The sequence below is a fragment of the Xiphophorus couchianus genome, chromosome 12, assembly GCF_001444195.1.
Source record: "Xiphophorus couchianus chromosome 12, X_couchianus-1.0, whole genome shotgun sequence".
In the NCBI taxonomy this organism is placed as follows: domain Eukaryota; kingdom Metazoa; phylum Chordata; class Actinopteri; order Cyprinodontiformes; family Poeciliidae; genus Xiphophorus; species Xiphophorus couchianus.
In genome coordinates, this window is record NC_040239.1 from 30506658 (window position 1) to 30531880 (window position 25223).

Here is a 25223-nt window from a genome sequence, read left to right on the forward strand (position 1 = left end):
GGACTTGGCTCTGCTGGAGTTTGATCAGTTTAACGTGCAAAGCAAAGAGAGCAGACATACACATAGAGGCTTCGCTCGGTGGACTTGGAACCTAACTGGATCTTTAATGACTGATACATTGCAACCTCGCAACACTCACATATACATTCTTATAGAAAATTAATTCAAACCAATGAGCCACCATCACACATCAGCAGTTTGATAACAGCTACTGGTTCAAACAGAAAAAAAAAAATACTTGGAAAGAGGTCTTTTGCACATGTATGTTTTAAAATCAAACAAGAAAAGTGGAATGTTGGACGCCCTCAGCATATTCCGATTGCAATAACGAGCAACCTTTTTTTTAAAAATTATTTTTAGATTAACCTTTGTGGTTAACAACAGCTTAAATTGCAGCTTAACTTGTAGCTGGGCGACATTTCCTTGCTTTCCGTCAACTCCGCACAATCAATAGCTATCAGTAGATTTCTACACTGCGACTGTCCTCACAGACTAACCCTGCAACATCTACTTGATAACTACAACCAAAGGCTAAGAGACAATGTATAATGATGAAAGAATAAGACGTGCAAAAACATCGATCTACCTATGTTAAGTGCTATACACGAATAACACACTTTACCTTCCAACGTGTATTGTCAGAAAAACTAAAGTGTCACTTATACAGGATCCAAGTCACAGGCCTGCTTTGAGAGAGGAAACATGGTTGAATTCCTGTACAGTGAGGTGCAGCGACAAACCGATAGAGGCGACTTGTGGAGTACAGAAAACCGTGAGAGTGATCGAAAGTAGTGAGTCAAACTGGATGGCTGGGCTGTGTCCGACCTGGATCAAACAGTTGGTGAAAGTAATTACAGGAGCTCTTTAAACTTACTCGATGAATCACCACAAACATCAAATTCAGTGGCTAGCAGTGGCACTCTTAAGATACCGTGTCTGGGGGTTCGACATTGAAATGGCTCTGAATGATTGTGACGCGGTTCCGTCGACTGTTCCAGTCAGACGTGACGACCTGTGGCGCTTCGGCAAGGCCTGACGTGTCTGTGGGACCCGTCTCAGGTCTCTACTTTTTCTTTCTGCTTCTTGCTCTTTTTCAGGAACGATGGCGGCTTGAACTTCTTTTTCTTCTTGGACGGAGACTTGCACGGCGAGCCCTCTGGGGTCCCGCCCTGCGGTTTGATTGGCGGCGCGGCGGGAGTGGAGGTGTCGTTGGTCGAGAGCGCCTTCATCCCTTCCTCCAGTTCTTTAGTCACCTGCTTCTCCTCGTCCCCTCCGTTCTGAAGGACCGGAGAGTCGTTGTGTACCTCCATTGCTGCAACAGACGGTTGAAATGGGAGCAGAGAAAGCATCAGAGTAAGCAAGCGTGTACCAGAGGCTGGAGTTTGGTGCTGCTGCGGGGCTGCATGCGGGGAATGTCTGTGGATGAACATGCTTGTCTACAGGATGTGGGTTTTCAACTGGTTTCAAAAGCTGCGTTTCCATTACCAAACTGTCAATATTCTGCTAATGTCGTCAAAATACAATTTTGCAATTTTGCTGTTTCCATTAAGTAAGAAACGCAATTAAAAATTGCACACATAAGTTTGTTCTTGCGACCTTTGAAGGTAACTTTAAAGGTAAGTCATTAAAAACATGCCATGCCATCATCCTTCTATCACTTTCTGTCGTCTTTGTCTTTTCCTCATTCACCACTACTAACATCCGGTTGTTGGTCACGTGACTTGTGTGATGCGAAAAAAGGGTTTCCATTATTTGGTTTGTGAAATGCCCTAATTTTCGCCTTGTTTGGGGCCGTAAAGTTTGTTCAAAAGAAAAAATAATTGAAACTGAAAAGAAAAACTTAAATTTCAAAAGTGGTTTTGACATTTTTTTCAGCTTCAACTTTTTTTTCCAGTTTAAAAATAATTTTTCAGTTTAAACATTTTTCTTCAGTTCAATTTTTTTTCTTTTGCACAAACTTTTAAGTCCCCAATTTAGCTCCACAGATAATTACTAAAATAAAAGAACTTTTTAACAATGTTTTAATACATCAAACATGACTGTACGCTTCCAAATTTAGACTTTTTTTTTGGTATGAATAATTAGTATAAAAATAAATCTTTCACTGATTATTATTCAAATTATTGTCGATTTAGTCCCGGCTGTGTTGCCGTTGTGAGGGAGCAGAAGGAGGAGGAACGTTGCTGTCAGAGGCAAGAAGCAGAGCTCAGACATCTGAGTCCGTGAGAGAAAACTGACGCAAGGTGTGTGTCAGAGAAACAGCCTGGAAACCAAGATGAACATTACACACACACACACACACACGCGCACACAGTGTGTGTGTTCTGCCAAGCCTCACCTGAGACAGGAGGAAGGCTGACTGCAGGGCCTTTTGTAGGGGAGGTAGCAGGAGGAGACTCCAAGCCATTCTCCACCTCCTCCCCTACAGTTACACACACACACACACACACACACACACACACACACACACACAAAGACAGACAGACAGTGAGGGACAGTGAGCATCAGCTGAGCACAGGGTTCAATTTGTGAAGCAAACAGCAGTGAGGACAAATTACACACAGTTACGACACAGTAACAGATGAACACTTGTTTGTTTCAGGCTTTAAATACACTACACACCTTTTAACCTTAGTTCACAAAATGTTCTTATAAGTTACATCTGAATATGTAATGGCACTTTTTTCACTTTTACTGCATTAAATATTTTCAGCAACTTCAGACCTATCCAGAGATAGAAAGTTTTTTATATTTTTAAAAAGGTTTTCTATGTTTATATACCTGTTTTGTAAAAACAACAACAACAAAACTGCAACGTGAAATATTTTTGATGTGGGTGCTTCAGCCTTGACCAGGTCAGCAATGAATGACAACATTGACTTTTATGCATTATTATTTTTCTGGCAATCGTAGAAATAAAAACTAACCAAAAACAGTACCGTACATTCTTGAAAGTGCAATAAAAATTCAACATTTAGTTGTTTGCTTTTTTCCCCACTTTCACTGCATTAAATCTTTTCAACAGCTTTAGACTTTTGGTCCTCCTGAAACAGGTTGGGTATTTTTCTAAGAAACATTTAGCTTTATTCTAAACCACAGGTGTCAAACTCCAGTCCTCAAGGGCCGCAGCCCTGCAGTTCTTAGATGTGCCACAGGTACAAACACAGGAATGAAATGGCTTCATTACCTCCTCCTTGTGTAGATCAGTTCTCCAGAGCCATAATGACCTAATTATTCCATTCAGGTGTGATGCAGCAGAGGCTCATCTAAAAGCTGCAGGTCAAGAAAATCCGAGCTCATCCCACTTCCCCATGCTGGAGATTTTAGTTTAACAGTAATAATAAATAAAGTTATCTTTAAAATGAATCACTCAAGTGACATTAAGGCCCAGCAGTAGACTTAGGTGTCAATAAAATAAATCTGGTTGTGTGTGTTGTTTTTGTCTCATGCAAACTTTGCTTTAATTCTACTTTTCTCTATCTAATCATAAGAAATCATAGTCAGTCAGAGAGATTCATTAAACAGGAAAAGCAGGTTTCCTGGAAAAAGAGGAAGTTTCCAGCCTGCAGATTTATAAAAATAGCTGAGACTATACCTTATTTCAAAGCATGAAAGTTTTAAAGAATGAAATCTAAACATTATTAGTAATTGGATAAGATTCAAAGTAAAATACTTATATTAATACAGGTTTACTTGTAATAATACTTACAGTTACATTTGTGAGAACACTTACAAGAAAAACAAGTAACTGTAACTTTGGTATCAAATAATTAGAATCATGGATTATTCTTGGTTTCTTTTCAGAAAACATCTGTAATAACTCACATTAAGATTATAATAAGTATAATTAATAAGTTATGGTTATAAAATCATAAATGAATGCTAAATCAGAGAAGCTAAAGAAAATAAATGTGATATAAATGTGATTTTGACATTGAACTTGAAATGGTGTAAAAAGGTGTAACTGCAATTAAACATCACTGATATGTTGGAGGTAGATGGTAGGTGAAAGGTGAAACGTTTCAGAGAAAATGTCGTGCAGGCAAGGGACACAGGAGGTTGAGCAACCCTGAGACATTAGCACAGACATTAAGACATAATGTCTGTAAGACAGTGACGGATATGAGATCATCTGTCTGAGCAGTCAGCCAATGAAACCCTATAAAAGGTGGGTGCAAAAGAGGAACCTTTTGTTGGATCCTCCGGGCAGCTTCGAGCCAAGATCGAGATGGACAAAGAACTCTGCAGCTGAAGAAGAGTCGGAGCCACGGAGCCGAAGACTGTCCTGCTCATGGAGACCAACCCGTCAGGCTCACAACCTGTGGCTTCGAATCGCACTTCTCTCATCGGCTGGGTTCAGACCCCAAAGACAAAGATGAAGACAAAGGCAAAGACAAAGAAGAAGAACTGGTGCCTTTTTTCCTGCCAGCACCAAGTCCTGTGTGACCTCAGCATCCATGCGGAGAAGAAGCTCATCAGACCTACAGAGATCCCTGCCTTCATCGATCGGCGTCTTCCTCCTGCTGCAGCACCTTCTTCGTCGTCGTGCCAGGTCTGGGGTTCGAGGCGCCAGGCTCCGTCCGTCTCTCTCAAAGGTTCCCTTTTTTAGTTCTCAGTATCAGCAGTAGGGAAAGATAGACTAGATGATTGATTTACTTATTTGATTATTTCTGCTACTGAATTAAGCTGTACTGACCCTTGCAAAAATGCCTTACTAATAAAATATTTAGCATAAAGAAAATCTAAAAGATGTTGTGGACATTCAGTTAATGAGTCACCTTAAAGTTCTTTGATGGTTGTAAAATAGCTGTGATGTTTGATTCTGGAGAGGAAAAAGTGGAAAATGTTTTTAGGTTGCTGGTAGCCCATATGTAAAACATCATCCTTGGGACTCGCCCGAGTCACTAAGACCTACCTGGTTCAATAACAAATGCAAGTTGTAAAATAGAGAACGAGCGACCGTTAACAGGTGTGCTCTGTGAAACTAGTTGGCTGTAGGCTGCTCAGTCTGGCTAATTCACAGGGGGAAGAAGGGTGGGACACCTGGATGTAGGCCGTCAGATAACCAGGCGAATCGTTTCTCGAAACCAGCTTAAACAGAGTTTGCTTCAGTTCTGGACAGGGTAAATCCCAGCAGATTTAGGAAACTCAATTAACCCGTTAGAAGGAGAGCTGGTAGCACATCTCCCCTCTCAGAAGAGGAAGTACGAGAGTGAGAGAGTAGAGACAGAAAGGAGGGGGGGGGTTGTTGCGCAACAACAATAGGAGCAAAATCTGGAAACACTTTTTGTTTGAAACCAGATTTGACTTTTTTCTGGACCTGCAATAGAGTTCAAACCAATATTTGAATTGACCAAACCTTCAGGACCAAAAGATAAATGACCAAGAAATGGAAAATTTCATGGAGTCCCAATCAGACCTGTGTGGATTTACAACATAAGCCACAATGGATGTTCAACCCTCAGAAACTAGAATTATTTGGACAGCAGAGTCAGGACAGGAGGAAGGAAGACGGAAAAGAACAACACGGAAGAGGCGGTGGCAGAACTGGAGGCCTCTTCGTTTGATTCGATTTGTGTAAGAAGCCCTTAAAGTTTCAAAGTTCGGATCTCCAGTCCATCCATGTTTGGGCCTTTTCATACTCAAGCTCATTATGAGTCCTGAAGCTCTGGCCAACATAAGTGAGTGAGAAGTGAACACATCACCAGTCCATCACAACACAACACAGAGACACACAAGCATGCTCACATTCACACTAATAAAGATTCTCCATTTAACCTTGCAGACATATTTTTGGTCAGTAGGAAACAGCCAGTCTATGTAGGACCATTATGTTTGTACATAATGTACAAACACAAAATGGCCCCGCTCTACTTCTTTAGCATGGAACGCACTTGTTTTATTTTCTTGAAGATTTTTTTTACTGATTTCAATTTTTATTTGGAGACAGTTGATTGTTTCCACTGTTGCCTAAGATCTAGATAAGAAACACCAGGCAGCAGAAAGACTGAATCTGAATATTTAGCTCTTTAGCTGATAAATGTAAGAGAACCAAACTGAATGAATGAATGAATGAATGAATGAATGGATGGATTTTACTGAATTACAATCAAGCTGAGCAAAAACAGATCTTTGGCTCTCTACAGCGTTAACCCCGTAATGCCAAGCTTAAATGTGTTTTTTCCCAGAATGCAACTATCCCCATATGGGTTGGCAAAGGAAGTGGCGAAAAAGAGTGTTGTCCAGCCAACTGTAATACATTTGCACTCATTCATTATAGACACAAAAAAGTTAGCTAGATAGCAAGGGTGTATTCACAGCTAGCTACTGGTGGCCTCAACCTCCTCGAGTCACAGAATGCAAAAAATTGATTGTCTTTTGAACCCCACAAGCTTTTTACTTTGTGCGCGGTCCACCTGGGTCATACTGACCCCAAGAGAACTTTACAAGGTTTTTTTGTGTAGTTTGGGGAACTGACAGTCTGACGTGACAACCAACCAGGCGCTCCTCCTGAACGTTGCATTGAAACTGTAATTTTGTTATTGCCAACTTATATTTTTATGAATTTAAGACATTTTAAAGCCTTAATTTTAGACACATGAATGGATGTATGGATAGATGGGTGGATGAAAACAGAACAAGGAGAGGTGGAACAAAGAAAGACATTTATATGTGTAAAAGTGATGGGTTGCATATTTCATCGATTTTACAGGAAGACATTGGAATTAAACACCTACACAAACAGGGCACAGATAAATTATAGACAGGTGTCAGAGAAGTTAAGAAACTAAAAATGTGCAACAAAAATTAACCAAAGGAATTTTATTTGCTTTGTGATTATTACAAAATAAAATAATCTACTTTCAGTGACCTACTTCTCCTTTCTATGGTTGCGGTGCAATAAAACATTTTCAGTATCATAAATGAGACAATATTCTTATCTAGAGCTGCCATCTGCCAAATGTGAGATAAGAATAATATCCACAATATGCAGGTTGAACTCTCCTTTAAAGGCGTAGTCCAGAATTTCTTGAGAGTTGTTAAAATATATAAAGCCAGGTACAAACACTAGCTAAAGCTGCTGAGGTCATTAAAGTAGCTGTTACCGTCGGTCCCTCCGTCCCGTTTTCGCTCCACCTCCTTGCGGTACTCGTCCAGCTCCTTGTCGGTCAGCTCATTGAATGGATTGGGTGGTTCTGGTTCTGGTGGAACTTTGGGTGGGCTCACTGGGGTCTGACGGACACACACAAACACACGCACGCACACACACACACACACACACACAAACCCCAATAAAATGCATGTTTTCATTCACGGTCAAAGGTTGAGGGGAATTAGCTTCAAGGTTTCAGGATCAGAACCGGTGCTGCTGGTACCGGAGGGCTGTCGTCTGTTATGACGCTTGCGAGGACCTGCGACTGCGGCCCTGCTGTCTTCATATCCTGGCGGTTCTGTTGTCGTATCTGAGTATAACATGATGGGATCTGTGAATAGGTTTGGTTCATGAGGTGTGGGGGGCAGGGGTGCTCGAAGGGAAAAGAACGGAGGACGGACTCGCCTTGTTTCGTGTCTCGATCACCTCCTGAGGGTTGGTGAACAGAGGCACAAACTGGTTTGGGTTCTCTATCTTGATGGCTGTGCTGCCAGCCTGAGTCAGCTCTTCTGTTTTCAGCCACTGCAGGAAGAAATGAAGGAAGGGAAGCGGGGTTTAAGTTACTTAATTTAGAAGAAAAACAAGCAGAGTGAAGAAATGCATAATTAGCCACCTGCTGCATCTATTTTAATAAGAAAAAGAAAGAAAAAAAACATAACCAAAAGGAAATTTGTGAACATGTAGCATGTCTGGCCACAAGAGGGCAGAGTTTGCTTTGTTGTATATCTCGCCAAGCTAATGGACTTTCCTCTGCAATGCAGAGAAGAGGGTGAAGACGATGGGAGGGACTGTGAAGCTCCTCCCACTGATCTGAGACTACCTCTCTTCTTTTTTTTTTTTTTTTTATGTAACTGAAACTTTTTTTTTCTACCTGCCAAATCCTGTTCAGGGTCACAGGAAGTGTCACGTTTCCTTCAGAATATTTGAAAACAAAAATAAAAACCTCCTGACTCAGAAAAAGCATGAGAAAAATCAGAAGGTTGTTCACTCCTGGATGTAGAAATATCTCAGTAAGTCCAGACTGATTATGTTCCATATGTGAGAAAGATGATGAGTCACTATGTATCCTTTATCCTCGCTGCATCATCAAAAAGCATTTACCACTTCTTCTTTCATTCATTTCACTTTTTATACCCCGATTGTGATCCTTCTGATCTCACCACCTCTTTTTCCTGTAGGTCACAGTGTTTATGGCCTAGTCAAAGGAAATGACTTTATAAATTTACTCCTGTAGAATAAAAGGGCAGGAATACATGTGCAGTAAAGTGTGAACATTTTCTCATTTTGTTAGGTTGCAATCACACATTTCTAATGCATTTTATTGCAATATCAGATGAAAAATACAAGACAGAACATAACTTTAATGTAAAATGAGAATTATACATTTTTCAAAATGATATACAAATAAAAATTCAAACAGCGCTGCGTTTTCTAAGACTTTCTGAGCATGTTCCCCTCAGCTTCACACATCTAAAAAATGACTGAAAGCACATGAAAAAAAAAATCTACTTTAAAATATAGTCACAAAATTTTATGTCAATTTAGATCTGGACTTTGACTGGGCCATTTCAACACATAAACATGCTTTCATATCGTTTCGTATCTCAATAAGTGTTAGCAGCTGCAATATATCTGGTGATACTTATGGTTTAATTCAGCATAAACAGTTTTAGAAGGAAAAGAGGTGTTAATGTAGTTAGAATATAAGAATCTACAATTAAGTCGACTCGATGCCAAACAGCAGACAATAGCCAGAAAACACCTTTTAAAAAAAACATTGTAGTTAAAATGGAAATATATCAATAAATTGTATATTTTTAATTTATTGAAAATCAAATTGGATGTTTTCCTAATATTGACTTCTACTTTGCATGATTTAACTCTCACTGCTTTCCTGATGCTTTGAAGATAGTAAACGTGAAAAAGCTGAAGGGGCAGGAGTATTTTTGCAAAGTGCTGCTTGTTTAAAGCTGATATTTATGCCTAGGAGCTCACAGTGGTGCGCTGGTGTCCCGGGCTTGCCTGCTCCTGGCTGACTTTCTGGTAGGTGTTGGGGGTGTTGAGCCATCGGGTCCTCTCCTGCTGCTGGCGCTGGGCAAACGGGTGCTGCCTCAGGGCCGGGTGGATGCCGTCATCATCAAACTGGTGGAAGGCCGTTACGGTCGCCGGCACCTCCACCTCCCTCCGCATCCGCGACCGCTCCAGCAGCACGGGGAAGCGGTAGGCGTAGCCCGTACGATAGCCCTGAACACCAAAAGGAAAATGTTTTAAACAAGCAGTATTATGCATTGTCCAGGCACATAAAGCCATTTTATAGCACAATCAAGTAACTATGTTACCTTCAGTTGTTATACAAAAAAAGAAGAAAAAAAGCCATACATGTCAAATATGACTTCACCTTGAAATTGGGCCCCCGTCTCTTTAAAAACTCCTACTGTTTCTGAAACTCCGCCTTCAGGCAGTCATTACGTCACTCCTCTAAATCCTTTAACATTTTTACCAGTGTTGCACTAAGATGTAGCCTCTATAATAAGATAGCAGGTGTTTGCAAATTGCTGCTGGCTAGTCTGAAGGAGCTGAGTGAGGCAAAGTTCAGAAACTGCAGCTCTGAGGAGGAGCTTTAACCTTTAACGGGGCTAGGTCCAACCAGGCGTTTTGCACAGCTGAAAGGTTGCCACGGGAGATTAAAGGATATCTCAAACATGCAACAAGACAACACTCCAGGTACGTTTATGATGATTGAATAGCATTATTACATGATAAAGATCAAAAATGTTGAATTTAAGCAATACTGCCCCTTTAAGTTTAAAGTATGCACTGCACAGCTGAACTCATTCCCTAAACGTTTGCTGCAATGTCCATTAGGTTTAATAATGTTACTCCAACAACAGGATCACCTTTTTATTATGTCATGCTTGTGGCAGCTAAAACCCTTTTTGAAACTCCTCTGCACTCAGCCTGCTGGGTTTTTGTGGTTTAAGCTTTTAGACCCTAAAACAGCGTTCTGTGCTACATTAGCCCGCTGCTTCCGCACACTCGACATTTCACACTGCTGTGCTTTAAGGCTTCAACTTGCAAACCGCAAGAAGTGTTTTATTCTTTTTTGTTTTGAAGCATCAACAGAAAATGCAGCAAAAGTGCTTTCCACCACACTATAAAATTGATAGCAATGCTTATAGCAAGTAGCTATATGCTGCCACGATGGCATAACGTCATGGAGAGATTCACTAAAATATCCACAGAAATACTAGAGGTTCACTTTTATAAAGTTCAAAGAAAAGAGTTAACTTTTTCTGTAAGTTTTGTTCACAAACAGTTAACTGTAGCAAAACTGAAAAATGCCAAATTACCAAAAGTTACATCAAAACGGGGTAAATATGCTAGCGTTAGCCTAGCATTTTTAGCAAACCACACAACAGGAAAACAGTAGCATTGAAGGGCGACATTTTGTTCACTGAGATACATAATCAGAAGTGTATTGGGTAAAGTGTTGTTGGAACATTATGACTGTCTTAACCGGGTTCAGCTCGTAGTTATGCTCGGATTAGCATTTGCTTCGTTAGCCAAAGCAAAATGCTGCTCTGCGTTGAAACAAATGACTTGTTGCTGTCAGAAAAAAGAAAAGTAGAAGAGGTTGCTGCCTTTAGAGTTACTGTCTACTCAACATCACTGATTAAACATAGAGCTATCTCACTGCCTTTAAAAGCTGCTGAGTTTTTTCAGGCACGTCCCTGGTATTGATTTTATTAACTTTAATCAAGTATCTGAATGGGATTTGGCTTCAGTTATTCTTAATAGATTCAAGTCTCTCAGAAAAACAAATCCTGATCTGTACGTCCCTACAACTTTTTTTATTTGGTCACATGGCCAGAGATGGCACACTTTGTTGGGAAAGGTTTAAAGCAAAATTCCAGCAGAGAAAATGATTTTACTTTTAAGCAGCTTAGCCGAATAAAAAGCTTCAGGGTGTCAGATTTTAACTCCAGCAAGAGGTCAAAGAGGTAAGCTGGGGGAGTTAAAAACGGATTGTTTAAACCCACAGCAGTACGCACTCAGACAGCTTGAAACAGAAGGTTATCAGTTCAAATCCAGGTTATTTGCTGCAGCGCGAGCAAGGCACTAAACCTCATGTTGCCAGGTGGACTAACACATCTATCGTCCAGCTCTGATTAAGCCTGTCACAATAAGGTAAATTAATCGCATGATAAATTCAAATGAGAGCAGCAATTTTCATTCTTATGATTAATCATTTTTGAAAGGCGATTTTGTCAACAGTCATCGGATCCATTTTATTTATGGCTTTGGGTGTGTGTGTTTTCTATTTCCGTTTTATTTATTGTTTTTGGTTGTTGTGTCTTATTTTGGATATTCGAAACATCTTCCAGTGATCAATATTAAAGTTTATTGACATGGCGAACTTGCATTATTATGCCATTATCAATATTTTACTTTAAAATAGTCTCAAAACAACAATATTATTGTTGATCAAAATCATGGGACAATTTATCTGTTATTATGACAGACCTGGTTTTTGTGGTTTTTTCCCCTTTATTTAACCAGATAAACCTCGTTGAGATCTAGATCTCATTTTCAAGAGTGATCAATAATAATATTTCTGACGTTGTTTAGTTTATTTGGTGCTTACCAGATTATCCAGAGTCCTCATAAGAGCTTCAAACTCATGTTCCCCGGTTCGGCTCTTATGCAGGGGTCCGAAGGTAGAGCCGGCCCAGCTCACGGTGCCGGTTGGGTTGGGTTTATGGATCACCCGGTCCAACATAATCAGGTTGTGTTCCCCTCCAGAACTACACAAAGCTGACACCTGCCAAAGACAAACAGGCATGTACAGAGCTAATCCAACCAAGGCTGATGTCTGCAGACAGTTTCTTTAGAAGAAGCTACGGCCTTGATTAGAAAGAAAGAGCTAACCACATTTTCTGTATGTCCCAGAATCTGTTACTCCGGGCATAAAAGAATCTTTTTACTACGTTAAAACTTTGACCATTAAAAGCTTTATCCATAATGAACCAGCAGTGGTTACATAGATGAGAGGACAAAGCAAACCATAATTTATCATGCAGGTAAGGACTGAGATGGGAATCAAAAGAGCATAAAGATTAGGAATTAATAACTACGTGAGTTACTGTCGGTCAAATGCAACATACGTTACCATTAGGATTGTTTTCACAGACTGGGGCTAAAAATGCCTTCAACTTAACCTTCCTTTCACTTTTTTTCTCCCTCTACTTGCAACTCTTCTCTCGAGTTTTGCTTCACTCCTGACAGCAGCGCAGCACACAGTAGCCAGCTTCGCAGCCAGACAAGCAGGAACTGGCAATGTCGGTTTTTCAAATGAAAGATCAAATTTTAATGATTCACAAAATGAATTCGTTTCAAACTCACTTCATTCTGAAGGCGTGGCGGCTTTTATTTCACCTTGACGGTGCGCCACGATCAATTGCGTGTTGAGGAAACTCTGGTTTGCAGTTTGTCATTCAGTAGATTCAAATTACTACAGTGTTCATACAAGACAAGTATTTCTGAGCCACCTTGCGAGTGGTACCTGGATCTGGCAGGCTGCCTGTATGTGGTAGATGGTGTAGAAGGCCTCCTCCATCGATTCCCCCAGAGCCACGATGCCGTGATTCCTCAGCACCAAAACCTGGCGGAGAGAAAAGCAGCAAGTAGCAGTTCAGGCTTCAATCACTAATCCAGCGTAAGCCTACATCACCTCTGCATTCAGCCCTACAGCTCGATGGCGTGGCTGGAACACCGGATCAGTGTCTAATTCAGTCTGGTCTCTTGTGATATTGCTCACCTTACAAGTGGGTCCTAAGCTCTTCTGCAACTCCATCCGGTCCTCTTCCTCCCCCACTACTCCGTTGTAATCGTAGTAGGCCACGTCGCCAACCAGCAGAGCCTCGTGGGACAGCGGCAACAGGCCGCTCTTCATCGCAGAGACCTGGAGACGGTAGACTGTCAGCCTCGGAAGGTAAAAGACGTTCACTTTTCCTGAATCCGAGCGAACAGGTGTCTCTTCTGAGCAAGTCGGCAGAGTGACCATCATCCCACACTGACTCACCGCCGCCGTAGCAGGTGTGTGGAGGTGCAGCAGGCAGCGGACGTCGGGTCGGGCCGAGTAGATGGCTGAGTGCAGGCTGAACTTGTCTGTGTCTACCTGGAGGTTGGTGCTGCCCTTCTCCACCACCTCACCCAGAAGATTCACCTTCACCTGTTAGAAATGCAACACAGCACCATCAAAGTTTTGGAAGCTACAGGAAACCGTCATTTTTTGTGAACTCTGGACTCACCAGGCTGGATCCAGCCACCTCGCTGTAGGCCAGGCCTTCTGGAAGCACCAGGAAGTGTTCCTGTTCTTTACTCACACGTAGCTGCCAGAAAGGAGAACACACCAGTTAGCACACCAGACAGGACAGACATTACTGGCCATCGACACAGAGATAAATGGTCTCTCCTCGTAGCACAATCGTCCTAAAACCAACAAAAGCAGGAATGAAGCTGGTTTGCAAACTAACCGTGAGAAGTGTGTGGCTGATTTGGGCCCAGCCATAGAGGTCGAAGAGTCGGTGGGTGCTGGCCAGTTTGCAGCGCATCAGCCGCTCCCCCTTCACCAAGCTGCCAGGCTCCCAGCCATGCAGGTCGTTGATGGGGGTCACCATCATCATGTCTGCAAGGAAGAAGCAGGAGGAAAATAATGAGAGCCTCTTGGTCAGCCAACGTAAGTTTGTAGTAAAAGTGTAAATCCTATTAATTAGTTACAAATGCGCAAAATACAATGATGCGACTTTTTATTTTGAAGGGTTGATTTGATTCAGCAAATGTGCTGAACAGTTTTCATAAAATTAGCTCTACATAGCAAACAGAAATATTGATTCAGAATGCAAGTGGACAAACTAATAAAATCCCCTTTAATACAAACTTTCTGAGGTTCATACAGACACATTATGGAATATAGAAAAAACATATTTTTGTAAAAGTTACATTCTGCAGGTTTTATAGAAACAGCCCTGTGCATCAAACTGCTGTGTATTAATATTTTCACACTAACAACACCTGGAGTGTTTGTTACTCAACAACTGCATCTTAGTCCCATCTGTCCAAAGCACAGAGTTCAACTCAAACTTCCTATATTGTGAGCCAAACTCAACATTTTATGATATTAGGACAGAAAAGAATATTTTTGCCTGCCATCACACATAGATACAATTACTGTATTTTTATACATATACCATCTTTGGTGTAGTTTTATATCAGCCTGCTGAACAGGTTTTGTTTACCTCTTTGGTGTGTTTGCAAGATAAAGACCAGCCAACGTCTAGAAAAAAACTTATATATACAATTACATCTAAAAACCCCATCAGTTACATTCATTTTAAAATGTATTTTAAAAAGTCCCGTATTAAGAAATAGTTGTTTTTAACAAAATTACAAGTGCAACACTTGTGGGCTCCTCAATTTCTTAATATGGGACTTCTTTTTCCCACGGAAAATCAAAATGAAAGTCAGGTTTTCCTACTATAAGGAAACACATGTAACTTCAGGTTTTTTAAAACACATCAAGATTGCCAATGACTTTGTAGAGAGGAGCTTTATTCAGTCCATTTCCCCGCTCTACTCGGAGTCGTGGTGTTTGGAGCTAAAAGGAGCTCTCTAAAAATGAAATGACTTTCTTCCAGCCGTGTTTTAAGCTGTGGTTGACCTATAAGATCTCCTGTTTCCTCCTATAGGAAGCTCAGCACACTCAAATTATAGCAAACACATGAGTAGATCAGGTATAATGTTTGACTTTAGTACATTTTTCAGGGTGGATTGAATTTGCAGCACTTTGCATTTTCTTTGTGCATTCTCTGCATTTTTATTTTGCTGTCTTTATCGTACGGTGCGTTTTTGTTTTTTTCTGAGAGAATTCATGAAATCTGTGTCGATTTCACACGCTGTCCTCTCTGAGGTGTTGTACATTAATTCCGTTTCACATTTTCATTCCACTTTTATTCTGTCCTGGATTTATTTGCTTGTTTTGGTTCGTGGTAAACTTTCAGAAAACACATAAAAAAAAGAGAGAAAGGATTTACTGCAAAACGTACTGGAAGGTGAGACGGGCAGGGCGGCCGGCGAGCCGTGAGAGGCCATGAAATCGGCGAGCTGCCTCAGGGCCCAGAGATTGGACGAGCTGCCGCCCTTCTTCATCTGTTCCTGGATCAGCACATCCAGCTCCTCTCTGAAGGACTGCCAGCAGACACATCAAGTTAACAAACGAGATCTGAACCGTAACAATACAGCCCAGCCGCATTTTCGGTTACAGCTTCAGATAAGGTCCAAATGTTTAAACTGGAACTGTATATGTTGTAATTGTGCAGTGTAAAGGTGACATATTATGCTTCCTTGAACAGGTTACAATATGTTTGTTATATTTTTTTGTTTTATACAAAATCATTCTTAGATAATGAGATTGTTTTCCATTTTGAGCTGCTTCCAGAATGAGCTCTCTTAGGGTCTTTTGTCACTTTAAATCCAAATAAGCTGCTGCTAGCCACGCCGTCCATTTTACATTTACACGTGAAAATGGCTGAAGCAAATGTGTAATTATACAACCATACATCTTCGAAAAGCAGAAGCAGAACCTCCTGCACAATCACCAAGAAAGCTGCAAGTTGTTTTGAGTGGTAAGTCGAGAAAAAAAAAAAAATCTGCTATTGTACAGCTCATATAGCGGTAAAATCAGGTGACCAAACGAGATGGAGTTACATAACAGAGATTTTTGAAATGGCTTGTTTTCCAGACACTAAAAAACATTAAATTATTGCCAAAAATAACAATAATTTGATGTTTTTAGTCACCTTTTTAGTCCCTTGGGCTGTTTTTAGAAGCAGTAGAAACCTAAATCGTAGTAGAAAAATATGAATTTTTCATAATACATCCCCTTTAAAGAAAAGCCTCTGCAAATTCACCACAAGGTGATCATCTAATTTCATCAGTGACATGTTGCTTCACTGCTGACATTAGCAGACTCAACTAGGCCTGGCTTTTTACTCCAATTACATCCTCTCTGCTAAAGAAGCAATTCAGAGATTTATTGTGAGGGTATAATCACATTTAGAGAAACTACAGTTAAGAAAAAGGCAATTAAAAAAAACAACAACAGTACCAAGTTCTGCAAAAACAAGCAGCCTTCTCACCGGACTCTGAAGGAGGCTGGAGATCCGTTTCTTGTGTCCAGAGACGGGGGTGGAGTGCTGGGGAGACTGGAGGCTCTCGGGGGCCCCGTCGCTGGGGCTGCGCTGCACCGGAGTGCCCTTTGGGGTGGGAGACTTACTCATCTTCTGCGTTTTATAGTGAGTGTGTTATAGCCTGGTGGAGACCTGCCAAGAAAATAAAGGTACATTATGTATTAGAAGTGGGACATATGATTATTTTTTGCCCATTTTCATTGTCCAAGTAGCCCAAGCCCAGTCAGATGCAACGGAGAACAGCATAACTCCAAAACATACATTTCAGTCTTTGATCTGTTTGTGTGTTTAAAGGGTTGTGGAGTAGACCAATGGGGAAAAGCAACTTCATAGCATGATGCTGCCACCACCAAGCATCACCGTGGAGGTGATGATGTTCATCATACATGTTCCTGTATGATGTGCAGTGTTATTTTTTTCAGCAGGTAAATATTTTATATTTCGGGCAAGAAGTTTAATTCTCGTCTCATGGTTTTCATCAGTGCATTCTTCCTACATGCTTTGTGTAGAACTTCACTAAGAATTGTTACAGGTTGTTCTTAACAACCAGATCGACTCGATTAAAATTTCTGAATTAGTCAACTGCAGAGTCTTTCATTGAAAACCATATACTGACAAAATAAGCAGCATTTTCAGTTTAAAGCCCTTTTTGCTGTTAAATCATTGAATAAATAGAATCTTAGCTCAAGAACAAATAATTTATTGTTTTTAATCTGTTATTTAGGTTATTCAACCATCAGTTTGGTGCAAAGTCTTATTCTACCCATTCAACTTTCAAGTGTTTCAGGAACTCCAGATCATTCATGGAGCTTCTTAAGAAATGTGGACAATGGCTCTGGGGACATCTGTGCTGCTGCTACATGTCTAGCGTTGAGGTGCTATTTTAGTCTTGAATGTGTTCGCTGATTTACTAACTCCTTTAGCACAACTTGAACACATTCATAGTCTTTCCCATCAGATTGATTTTTGAAGCAAAAATGACCCCCAATACGCCAACAGAAGCAGCTTTGTGGTCCAGTGTTTTCGTTAGCGGCTGTAGGTTGTGCGTTGGATTTAGGGGCGTACCAGAAATGTGCAAATATAAAGGTTCCAGCTGGAACAAACAAACAGATAAAACAAACACTAATGCATTAAAATACACGTAACTATGAATCAAAATCAAGACTTTTAACAATGATGCTCTGTGCCCTTCAATAAAGACCAGATTTCTGAAATGCACAGCTAATAGTCGACTCTCCCACCAAATTTGTATATCTGCATTTTGTCCAGAGTTACAACAACGCTGCTGCTTTACTGATTCATCATCTGTACTCCTTGGTCTCCATGACGATGTTTGTCTAAAACAAATTACACACAGCTGGACCTCTGAAGCCAATGTGTTGCTTTTACTTTGGATTTTTACCTGCAAAACATCTTCAGCTATGAACTACCTCTCTAGATGCATTGACGTTTGTGGTTATAACATGATAAAAATGTTTAAGGATAAATCCATTAATCTGCAACAAATGGGAAACGATCTTAAATATGCTAATCCTAATCTCTCTACCTCATTAAGGATGAAACAGATTAAGTCTTTTCAAGGAATGTCTTTTAAAAGATCAAGAGAATCCAACATGCACATCAACTTCAAAAGAATTAAAATCCATAAATAAAAAAAATCCAACGAGCGTTATCAATAATTCATAAAACATAAACCATTCAATCAAAGTCCTGTAGATCAACTATAAATACCTGACTTGAAGAGTCTCATTTCCTGCTTGCAAGCAGAAAGTGAACATCAAGTTCTCATTTCCTCGTAACTTTTAAATGGAGGCATTAAAGTGAATACTATACCATTACATTAAGGATGCTGTATTCCTCTGGGTCCCGGCTGCAGGAAACGCAGCTCAGTCGGAAAATGCACGCATAAGCACTTGGATCTCGCATGCAGAGAGAGAGAGAGAGAGAGAGAGCACCACTGAGAGGAAATGATACAGCTGCGTTGTTGAGGAAAGAGTAAAGAGTTACAGTAAGGATCTGGAGCGGAGGATCGGCCGGCCGCCGGCCCCTCCCTGGTACACACCGACCGAGCTGCAGGGACCAGATAACGGCCTGAACACACCACGCCCTCCTTCTGCATCCCGCTAACTGACTGACTCACTTGATTTGTGAGAGCTCTGTAAAAGCTCAGCCGACACGCGCTCTCAGGTTACAAACCCTCGATTTTCCGAAACTGATCCGTCCGGACGTTTGTTAGAGCTCGCGGCAGGAAACATCAGCTTTCTCTGAACCTCTGGATTAAAACACGCGCTCCAACCCAACGGGATTAGCCTTCGAGCAAGTAAATATGACATAATCTGCACAAAATAGATGTTAAATATGGAATAGAAATCCCGAGTTGTAGCTTAAATATAGAATAACAGAATATTCTATTTCCACAAACAATACAAAAACCATGAGAAAGATTTTAAGAAAGCAGCTGGAATAAAAAGTAATTAATAACAAGCCAGAATTAAAAAGACAATTACGAACAGAAATTTATAAGAAACAATCGAAATCGCGAGTTATTCGAAATTAACATAATTTTTTTTACTCTAACGTGTATGAGTACACTTTCACGAGTTTTCCTCTGTCCACTGTCCGACCGTGACATTTGCCGCGCTCCTCCTGAGTTGCACTAAAACTGAGGGAGGGTGAATCATTACTACTGAATTGAAGAGCTGGGAGGTCAGGGCCGTCACTATGTCTTAGGGACAAAGGGGGCTTACCCCCAGGAGAGGAACAGGATGTGAGCAAACGTAGCAGCATTACCAAATTTCTCAAGCTGCAACAAAAAAAAAAGTTAAATTCCACTTTTAAAAAAGTATAGTAAACTTTTCTACCACATTATACGACTGGAAACAGTTAATCAACATCATATAACGGTGTCCCAGCAAACGTTGCCAAGATAATTCAAATTTTTTGTGGCTCCACGCCTTAAATTGTTAGGTACCCTTTGCAGAACGTTTTGTGCAAATTTTCATGCTTGTATTACCTTCTGAGCAATTCTGCCCATAATATTATAATATGAAGTAAAGGGAAACTGACAGATTTATGATCATATTTGAGATAAAATTTTCACTTTTTGTTATTATTTATTTAAACACATATTCTGCCCACATTATATTGAATTTGTGGTCAGTGTAAAAAACAAACAACAAAATACCAAATTATTGGGCGGTGCTGGGGGCTTCAGCCCCCATTAAACAGGCCTTGGCGACGCCACTGTAAGAGGTTATTCCAATGTATAATTTCACATCTTTGTTAAATCTTTTGCTTTTTGTGCCAACAATAATGATTTATTTATTTTTTATCTACAGATAATATTTAAAGTTGGTTAACTTTAAACCATTAAGAAATATTAGACAACTGATTGCACTGAAAAACGAGGAGCTCCATCTAACAAAACGAAGTTAAATTGTTACATGTCATCAAATTAAGTTTGTCAAACTTAATTATTTACATTTCTTTAACATGACAACTTAAACTTAACATATTGACTTGGATAAACTTAATTTGATTGGCTATAACAAATGAAATCTTTTTTTTTTAGTTTGATCACCTGTTTTCTCCCCATGTGTAATACTAAAAGTATCGTGTGTGAACATGAGAGGCAGTGCGCTTTCACAAACATTTTTTAAGTCATTGATACAGATTATAAATAAAAGAGGGTCCCAAAATGGAATATGACTATATATGACTATGTTAACTGTTTAACAGCAAAATGTTTCTAAATCTGCATCTCTTGTTCTGCTTCAGACAATAGATTTTGGTTTAGATATCAGAGGGGAGGGAGTGGAGGCAGCAGAGAGTCACTGCCTCCTCCTCCTGCAGGGAGGGTCCTAATGACTCAGGCTGGTGTTGCTGGTCTCCAACAACGCCGCATCATCACATTACTTTTGTTCCATGGAAGCTTTCCTTTCCGACAGCTGGCCGCCCCGCTGAGTGTACGAAAGGGAGATTTTAGTTTTAATGTCGCTGAAAATATTCAATTGCTTACCTTTACATGAGTTTTTATTCGCTCCTGTTAAGCCTCACTTAGTGCTCATGTCTGAGAGAGAGCTGATATCCAGCAGCACACACAGATGGGAGTTTCATTAAGCAGCTCTGGGGTAAATTTTTTCTCCCTTTTCTTTTACTGGTTAATGGGTTTACGGTTGACACAGTAAAAAAAAATTTTTTTTAAGTTTCTTTTGTCAGTCGACATGAAACTTTTTACTTTTATTTTTATCAGACGGTGACAAGTGTTTCAGAACCTTCCAGCGGCTGATAGGTTTATGTTGAAGGAGAAACCGATCAGAGTGTGATGGTTGAAACTCAAATACTGTTGGCTGTTCCCCAAACACACATCCAAACTAGTTTTGGAATCGAGAAGGATAACATCGAGGTTTTGGAATGACCAGGACCTCAACTTTAGAAAACGTATGGACTAAAAGCTGAATCTGTGCCTGTAAGCCAAGAGATAGAGTGGACAAATATGCAGCCAAGTTCATCCACTGACCTTGTAGATGTCCCATCTGTGACATCAATCCTGTCTTGAAGAGGCAGAATTCTGTGTTTTCCAGATGCATACTGCCGTTTTATAGCCATGTTACCTTCAGTTGTTATGAAAATTCTGTATATATTAAATATGACTTAAAAGAAATTTGACTTCATAACTTAATGAATTGAAGTTGGGGCTCTGCCTCTTTAAGAAGCTCCTGCTCTTTCTGAAACTCCGCCTTCAGGAAGTCAACACAACATGGCTCCTCTATTAACCCTTTAGCAGCATTTGACCAGCTTTTCACTGAGAAGTAGCTCCTATAATGAGCTCAGCAGAAGCAGTACCACCAGGTGGTTGCTAACTGCTGCTGGCTAGTCTGAAGGAGCGGAGTAGGGCGAGTTGCAGAGGAGGGCTGCTCTTTGTGGTGGAAGCTCAGAAACTTGGAACCTGCAGCTCAGAAGAGGATTTGCATCTTCAAGGTGGAGCTAGATCCACCCAGGCGTTTTGCACAGCTGAACGGTTGCCATAGGAGATTAAAGGATTTCTCAAACATACATGAAAGAATCAAAGCAACACTCCAGGCATGTTTTTGACTTCTTGTAAAGATATAAAAACTTGACATAATATAATACTGGCTCTTTAAGAAAAAACACAATAAATTTAAACTTATACAATCAATTCCAGTTTGCAGAATCATTGTTCACTACCTCAGTGAGTGAATGTCAACGTCAAACCGTAAAGGTTTCATTTTAAGTTGGAACTCAGTCTTAAGGAGGTCAGTGGGAGTAATCACTGAAATGTCTCTGGGCTAAGACGAGATCTGGTCAACAATTTTAAATCCAAAAATGATCAGGAGAGGAATGAAACTTCTGAGAAGACCAGAGGCATCAGATTTCTTCACCGTTCTGTGACTCCAGAGATCTGGCGCTGGAGTCAATCGAAGTGGCTCAAACGCATCGTGTTAGTAGTAGATCTGCTCTGCCTCACACACACAGAGCCTCCAAGGGGGAGAGATTTCCCCCTGCAGAGATGATCATCTTGTAGCAGCCTCACCCCGACTCCGGCTGCCAGTCAGAACGCATTGCTCACTAAGCTACAGCTGACAGAAGGTCACGGCTCCCCGCTGACTGTCCTCTGGGGTCTGTCTTCATCTGTTTGACTGGCAGGAAGCTGCAGGGATTCACAGTCACTGCCAGCACAGCCACACAGCCAGGCACTGTGCACATCAGCACAGGACGCTACACACTTTTTAAAAAAGACAAGAAGCGATGCAAACTTGTATGGCTTAGTTATTGCTTTCACAATCTAGTGTATGAAATTTGCTAGCATAGCGTTGCTTCAGTTTGAATTCTTCTTAGTGAGACACCAGAGTTTGCCCTCCACCCACATCCTTGTAATCACTGCCTGCCTTTTTTGAAACAAATGTTTTGACATTCAGTCATGTCAAAAACTTAAGATATCTATGTTTAAAAAATACAATTAGCAAGTCGTACGCCACATATACCTGTTATGCAGGTTCTCTTTATCTTGACTAGATAGATTAACTGATTAATCAGGAACAAACCGGCTCGTGATATTTCAGTTTTCTATTAAGAGCAGAAAAGCTCTTATCATAATTTGTTGAATAAGTGTTTGAAATTTATTAATAAATTTAGTATTTATTCTATATCTTTGTTTCTATGGATCTCCCAAACACCAGGACTTTACGTTTTATCTCTGAATTTTGCAGTACTATTGCAAAACAGTTGTTATAGTTAACAATAACAACTATTCATTACTTTATTTGCATAACTGTATGACTGTGACGGTGTGCCACAGCAATCATAGCCCCCAAACACAAATACTGCTCTTGAAAAGCATTCCTATTTCTAAAATGCTTCTAAAGGTCATCAGTCACATAAAGAAGGGTGATTTGTATCACTAAGCTGCATTTTCAGGTTGTGAAGGTTGAAGCAGGCTGAAGTGAACGACACATATTAAATACAGAATGTCTTTTTGATGTGGGGGGACTGAAGAAACTTTCAGCACCATATGTGGGAAAAAAACATCAACCAAACTGTGATGTATAAACAGATTCAAAATGAAAAAAGGCATTACAGAGATCAAATGAAGTGGAACCCGTAGTAAAGTGGATGAATTGATGAAAAAATAGTTTTTTTCCTAAGTGACACAGAATTCGACTGTCACAAACGACCAGTTTTAGTGTAACACAGCTTCACTTAGCTGTATGGAACAACATGTTATGGTCTTCCAGTTCTTTTGGAATCACAACATTTCATTTCTGATATTCCCTGGCTTGTTTATGTCAAATGCAAAGTACGGTGGCTGTGTTGCGAAGTAAAGTAAAAGTGCGCAAAGTCTGTCTTCATATCGCGAGTAAAAGGCAAATTAAACAAAAGTAGACCCAGGATGAGATCAGCTGTGCGCTTTGTTCGGCTCTGCAACCCCCGTGTTACAGTGCTGTTGTTTCTCTTCCTCCTGTTCACATCACGACAGCGGCCCGCGCGCAGCATGGCTGCCTAGCAACACTCGCGAGCGCTGCAGCATCAGCACCAGCAGGACCAGTGAATAATGGCTCCCAGCCTGAGGGCAGGCAGAGGCGAGCGGCAGCAGCTCGACACTCTACAGACCTGAGCTAAATGCAAAAGCCCATTTGTGTCAGCTAAAAGGCGCGTGCGGCTCCCACAGCGACTCCGCACCGAGTCGCAAAGGCTGCTGGGCCACAGAAAGCAGCAGGACCGTGTTTACTGAGCTAATCTGTAGGCGGCCACAGCATCACACCTAATAATTTCCCCACCATTTATGGTGTAGTTCAAAACACATTTTAAAGTCAATAGAAAGTCACGCGACATAAACCAATGCGCGCGAGAAGACGGCGTCCTCTTTTGTCATGGTTTCTGTTTTAGTGCGGCCATTGGAAGAGAAAAGGAGAGCGGCACCCGGTGAACAGAGGAGGACGGCATCTCCTCAGACATGTTCTGTATAAAGCCAACAGGATGGAGAGTCCGGCGGTACAACGCCCAGTCCTTTCATCTTTAATGCAAAAGAAAACCAAAGACAGCCGCGTCGACTCACCTCACGACAGGGTCCGATGTGAGGCGCACCCACGGCCTGGAGGTGGCTCTTAAAGGCGCAGATTTAGTCAGTAATAAAGCTAATATGTTTCAGTAGCGCTCCTATATGAGGAAGCTCCGGGGCCTCAGCTGATCCCAGGTCATTAGACCTTGGTGTGTGTGTGTGTGTGTGTGTGTGTGTTTTCCACTGCTCGGTGCGCCTGGACCGTCCCACTGCCACGCCTTTCTTGTCTGACACCCAAACGCACCGAGCCAGCCAGCCAGTCAGTCCGCTGCGGAGGGAAGCTTGGCACCGTGCTTCATCATTGTGTGCTAAAGCTGTGGCCCACGCACAGTCCTGCTGGATTTATGGCGCTGCCTTCTAACACGTGAAGCTGCTCAGAATCACATCACCGATCAATAATAAGACAGTTTTAGCGTCAAACAGGCGCCATCTTCTGTTACAAAGACGAAATTGGGGGCAGGGGGAATTGCAAATGTCAGACTTTTTACAAAGCCGCTTTCCCCCCTCAAATGTAATACTCTAGTCATGTTATATTTTTACCAGCTAAGTGAAAAATAAAAGCAGGGCTGTGGTATGAAAATAATAACTCAGTCATTAGCTGAGTGAAAAATCCCAATTAAAGCCGGGGTGTGGTATCATGTAAAATCAACCATTTTTAAAAAAGCTTTATAACAACGCTTATAATAGCTAGAATGTTATTCTCTCATTAAAGTGTACTAGAAGCATTGCGTTTATTTTTTCATGCAGGTTTGAGCAATCCTCAACCACTCAGGGATGTCTAAATGCTTGCTCTCACAACGGCCCGCCTATTTCCACAAAGCTCCTCCCCCTATGTGAAAAATATTCCCATGGGACGATGGAGGTAGGGATAGTAACAGCTGTGCCTTGAGTGGTGTCCGGGTTCTGCCAAGTACGACACCTGACATTCATGTCAAAGAGTTCGAGCTTCGCCTCAGTCCAAAGAGTTTTGTTTCTCATGCTCTGACTCTGTAAAAGGAACAATACTACGTAAAAATACATTTGAGCTTTACATCATGTTATTCCCATCTAAAACATGCCTGGAGTGTTGCTTTAACCCTTTCATGCATGTTTGAAAAATCCTTTAATCTCCATGACAACCATTAGCTTTGGAAAACAAATGAGTGGACCAAGCCCTGCCTTGTAGGTGCAGCTCCTCCTCGCGCTGCAGCTTCTAAGCTTCTGCCTCACAGAGCAGCTCTCCTCTGTGATTCTCCCACTCAGC

At 41.0% G+C, this 25223-nt stretch overlaps 1 protein-coding gene across 9 annotated transcripts; it reads right to left on the minus strand.

Annotated features, from left to right (window-relative positions):
• Nucleotides 1-70: 70 nt before the first annotated feature.
• add2 (adducin 2 (beta)) lies at nucleotides 71-24332 on the minus strand. 9 transcript variants are annotated; one of them, XM_028033052.1, is made up of 16 exons: nucleotides 18241-18806; nucleotides 18133-18154; nucleotides 16351-16533; nucleotides 15259-15400; nucleotides 13690-13841; nucleotides 13465-13545; nucleotides 13236-13385; nucleotides 12972-13115; nucleotides 12717-12815; nucleotides 11799-11975; nucleotides 9149-9397; nucleotides 7559-7675; nucleotides 7362-7463; nucleotides 7107-7233; nucleotides 2339-2422; nucleotides 71-1312 (listed from the first exon to the last, which is right to left on the minus strand). In XM_028033052.1, exons 3-16 carry the CDS (start codon nucleotides 16489-16491, stop codon nucleotides 1056-1058), a joined length of 2022 nt encoding a protein of 673 aa, XP_027888853.1. In that variant the 5' UTR covers nucleotides 16492-16533; nucleotides 18133-18154; nucleotides 18241-18806; the 3' UTR covers nucleotides 71-1055. The 9 variants fall into 9 exon arrangements, with proteins under 9 accessions (XP_027888853.1, XP_027888856.1, XP_027888849.1 ...); XM_028033055.1 differs by lacking the exons at nucleotides 18133-18154; nucleotides 18241-18806 and adding an exon at nucleotides 23978-24332 and having other exon boundaries at nucleotides 9176-9397; XM_028033048.1 differs by lacking the exons at nucleotides 18133-18154; nucleotides 18241-18806 and adding an exon at nucleotides 23978-24330.
• Between the last annotated feature and the right edge of the window lie 891 nt (nucleotides 24333-25223).

What these genes read in the sequence shown, in the direction of transcription:
- add2 (XM_028033048.1), bottom strand. Translation starts at nt 16,491, where the DNA reads ATGAGTAAGTCTCCCACCCCAAAGGGCACTCCGGTGCAGCGCAGCCCC. An exon ending in GCTTAGGACCCACTTGTAAG is followed by an intron (nt 12,816 to 12,971) that starts GTGAGCAATATC and finishes TCTCTCCGCCAG; the next exon opens with GTTTTGGTGCTGAGGAATCA. An exon ending in TGATCGAGACACGAAACAAG is followed by an intron (nt 7,464 to 7,558) that starts GCGAGTCCGTCC and finishes TGTTATACTCAG; the next exon opens with ATACGACAACAGAACCGCCA.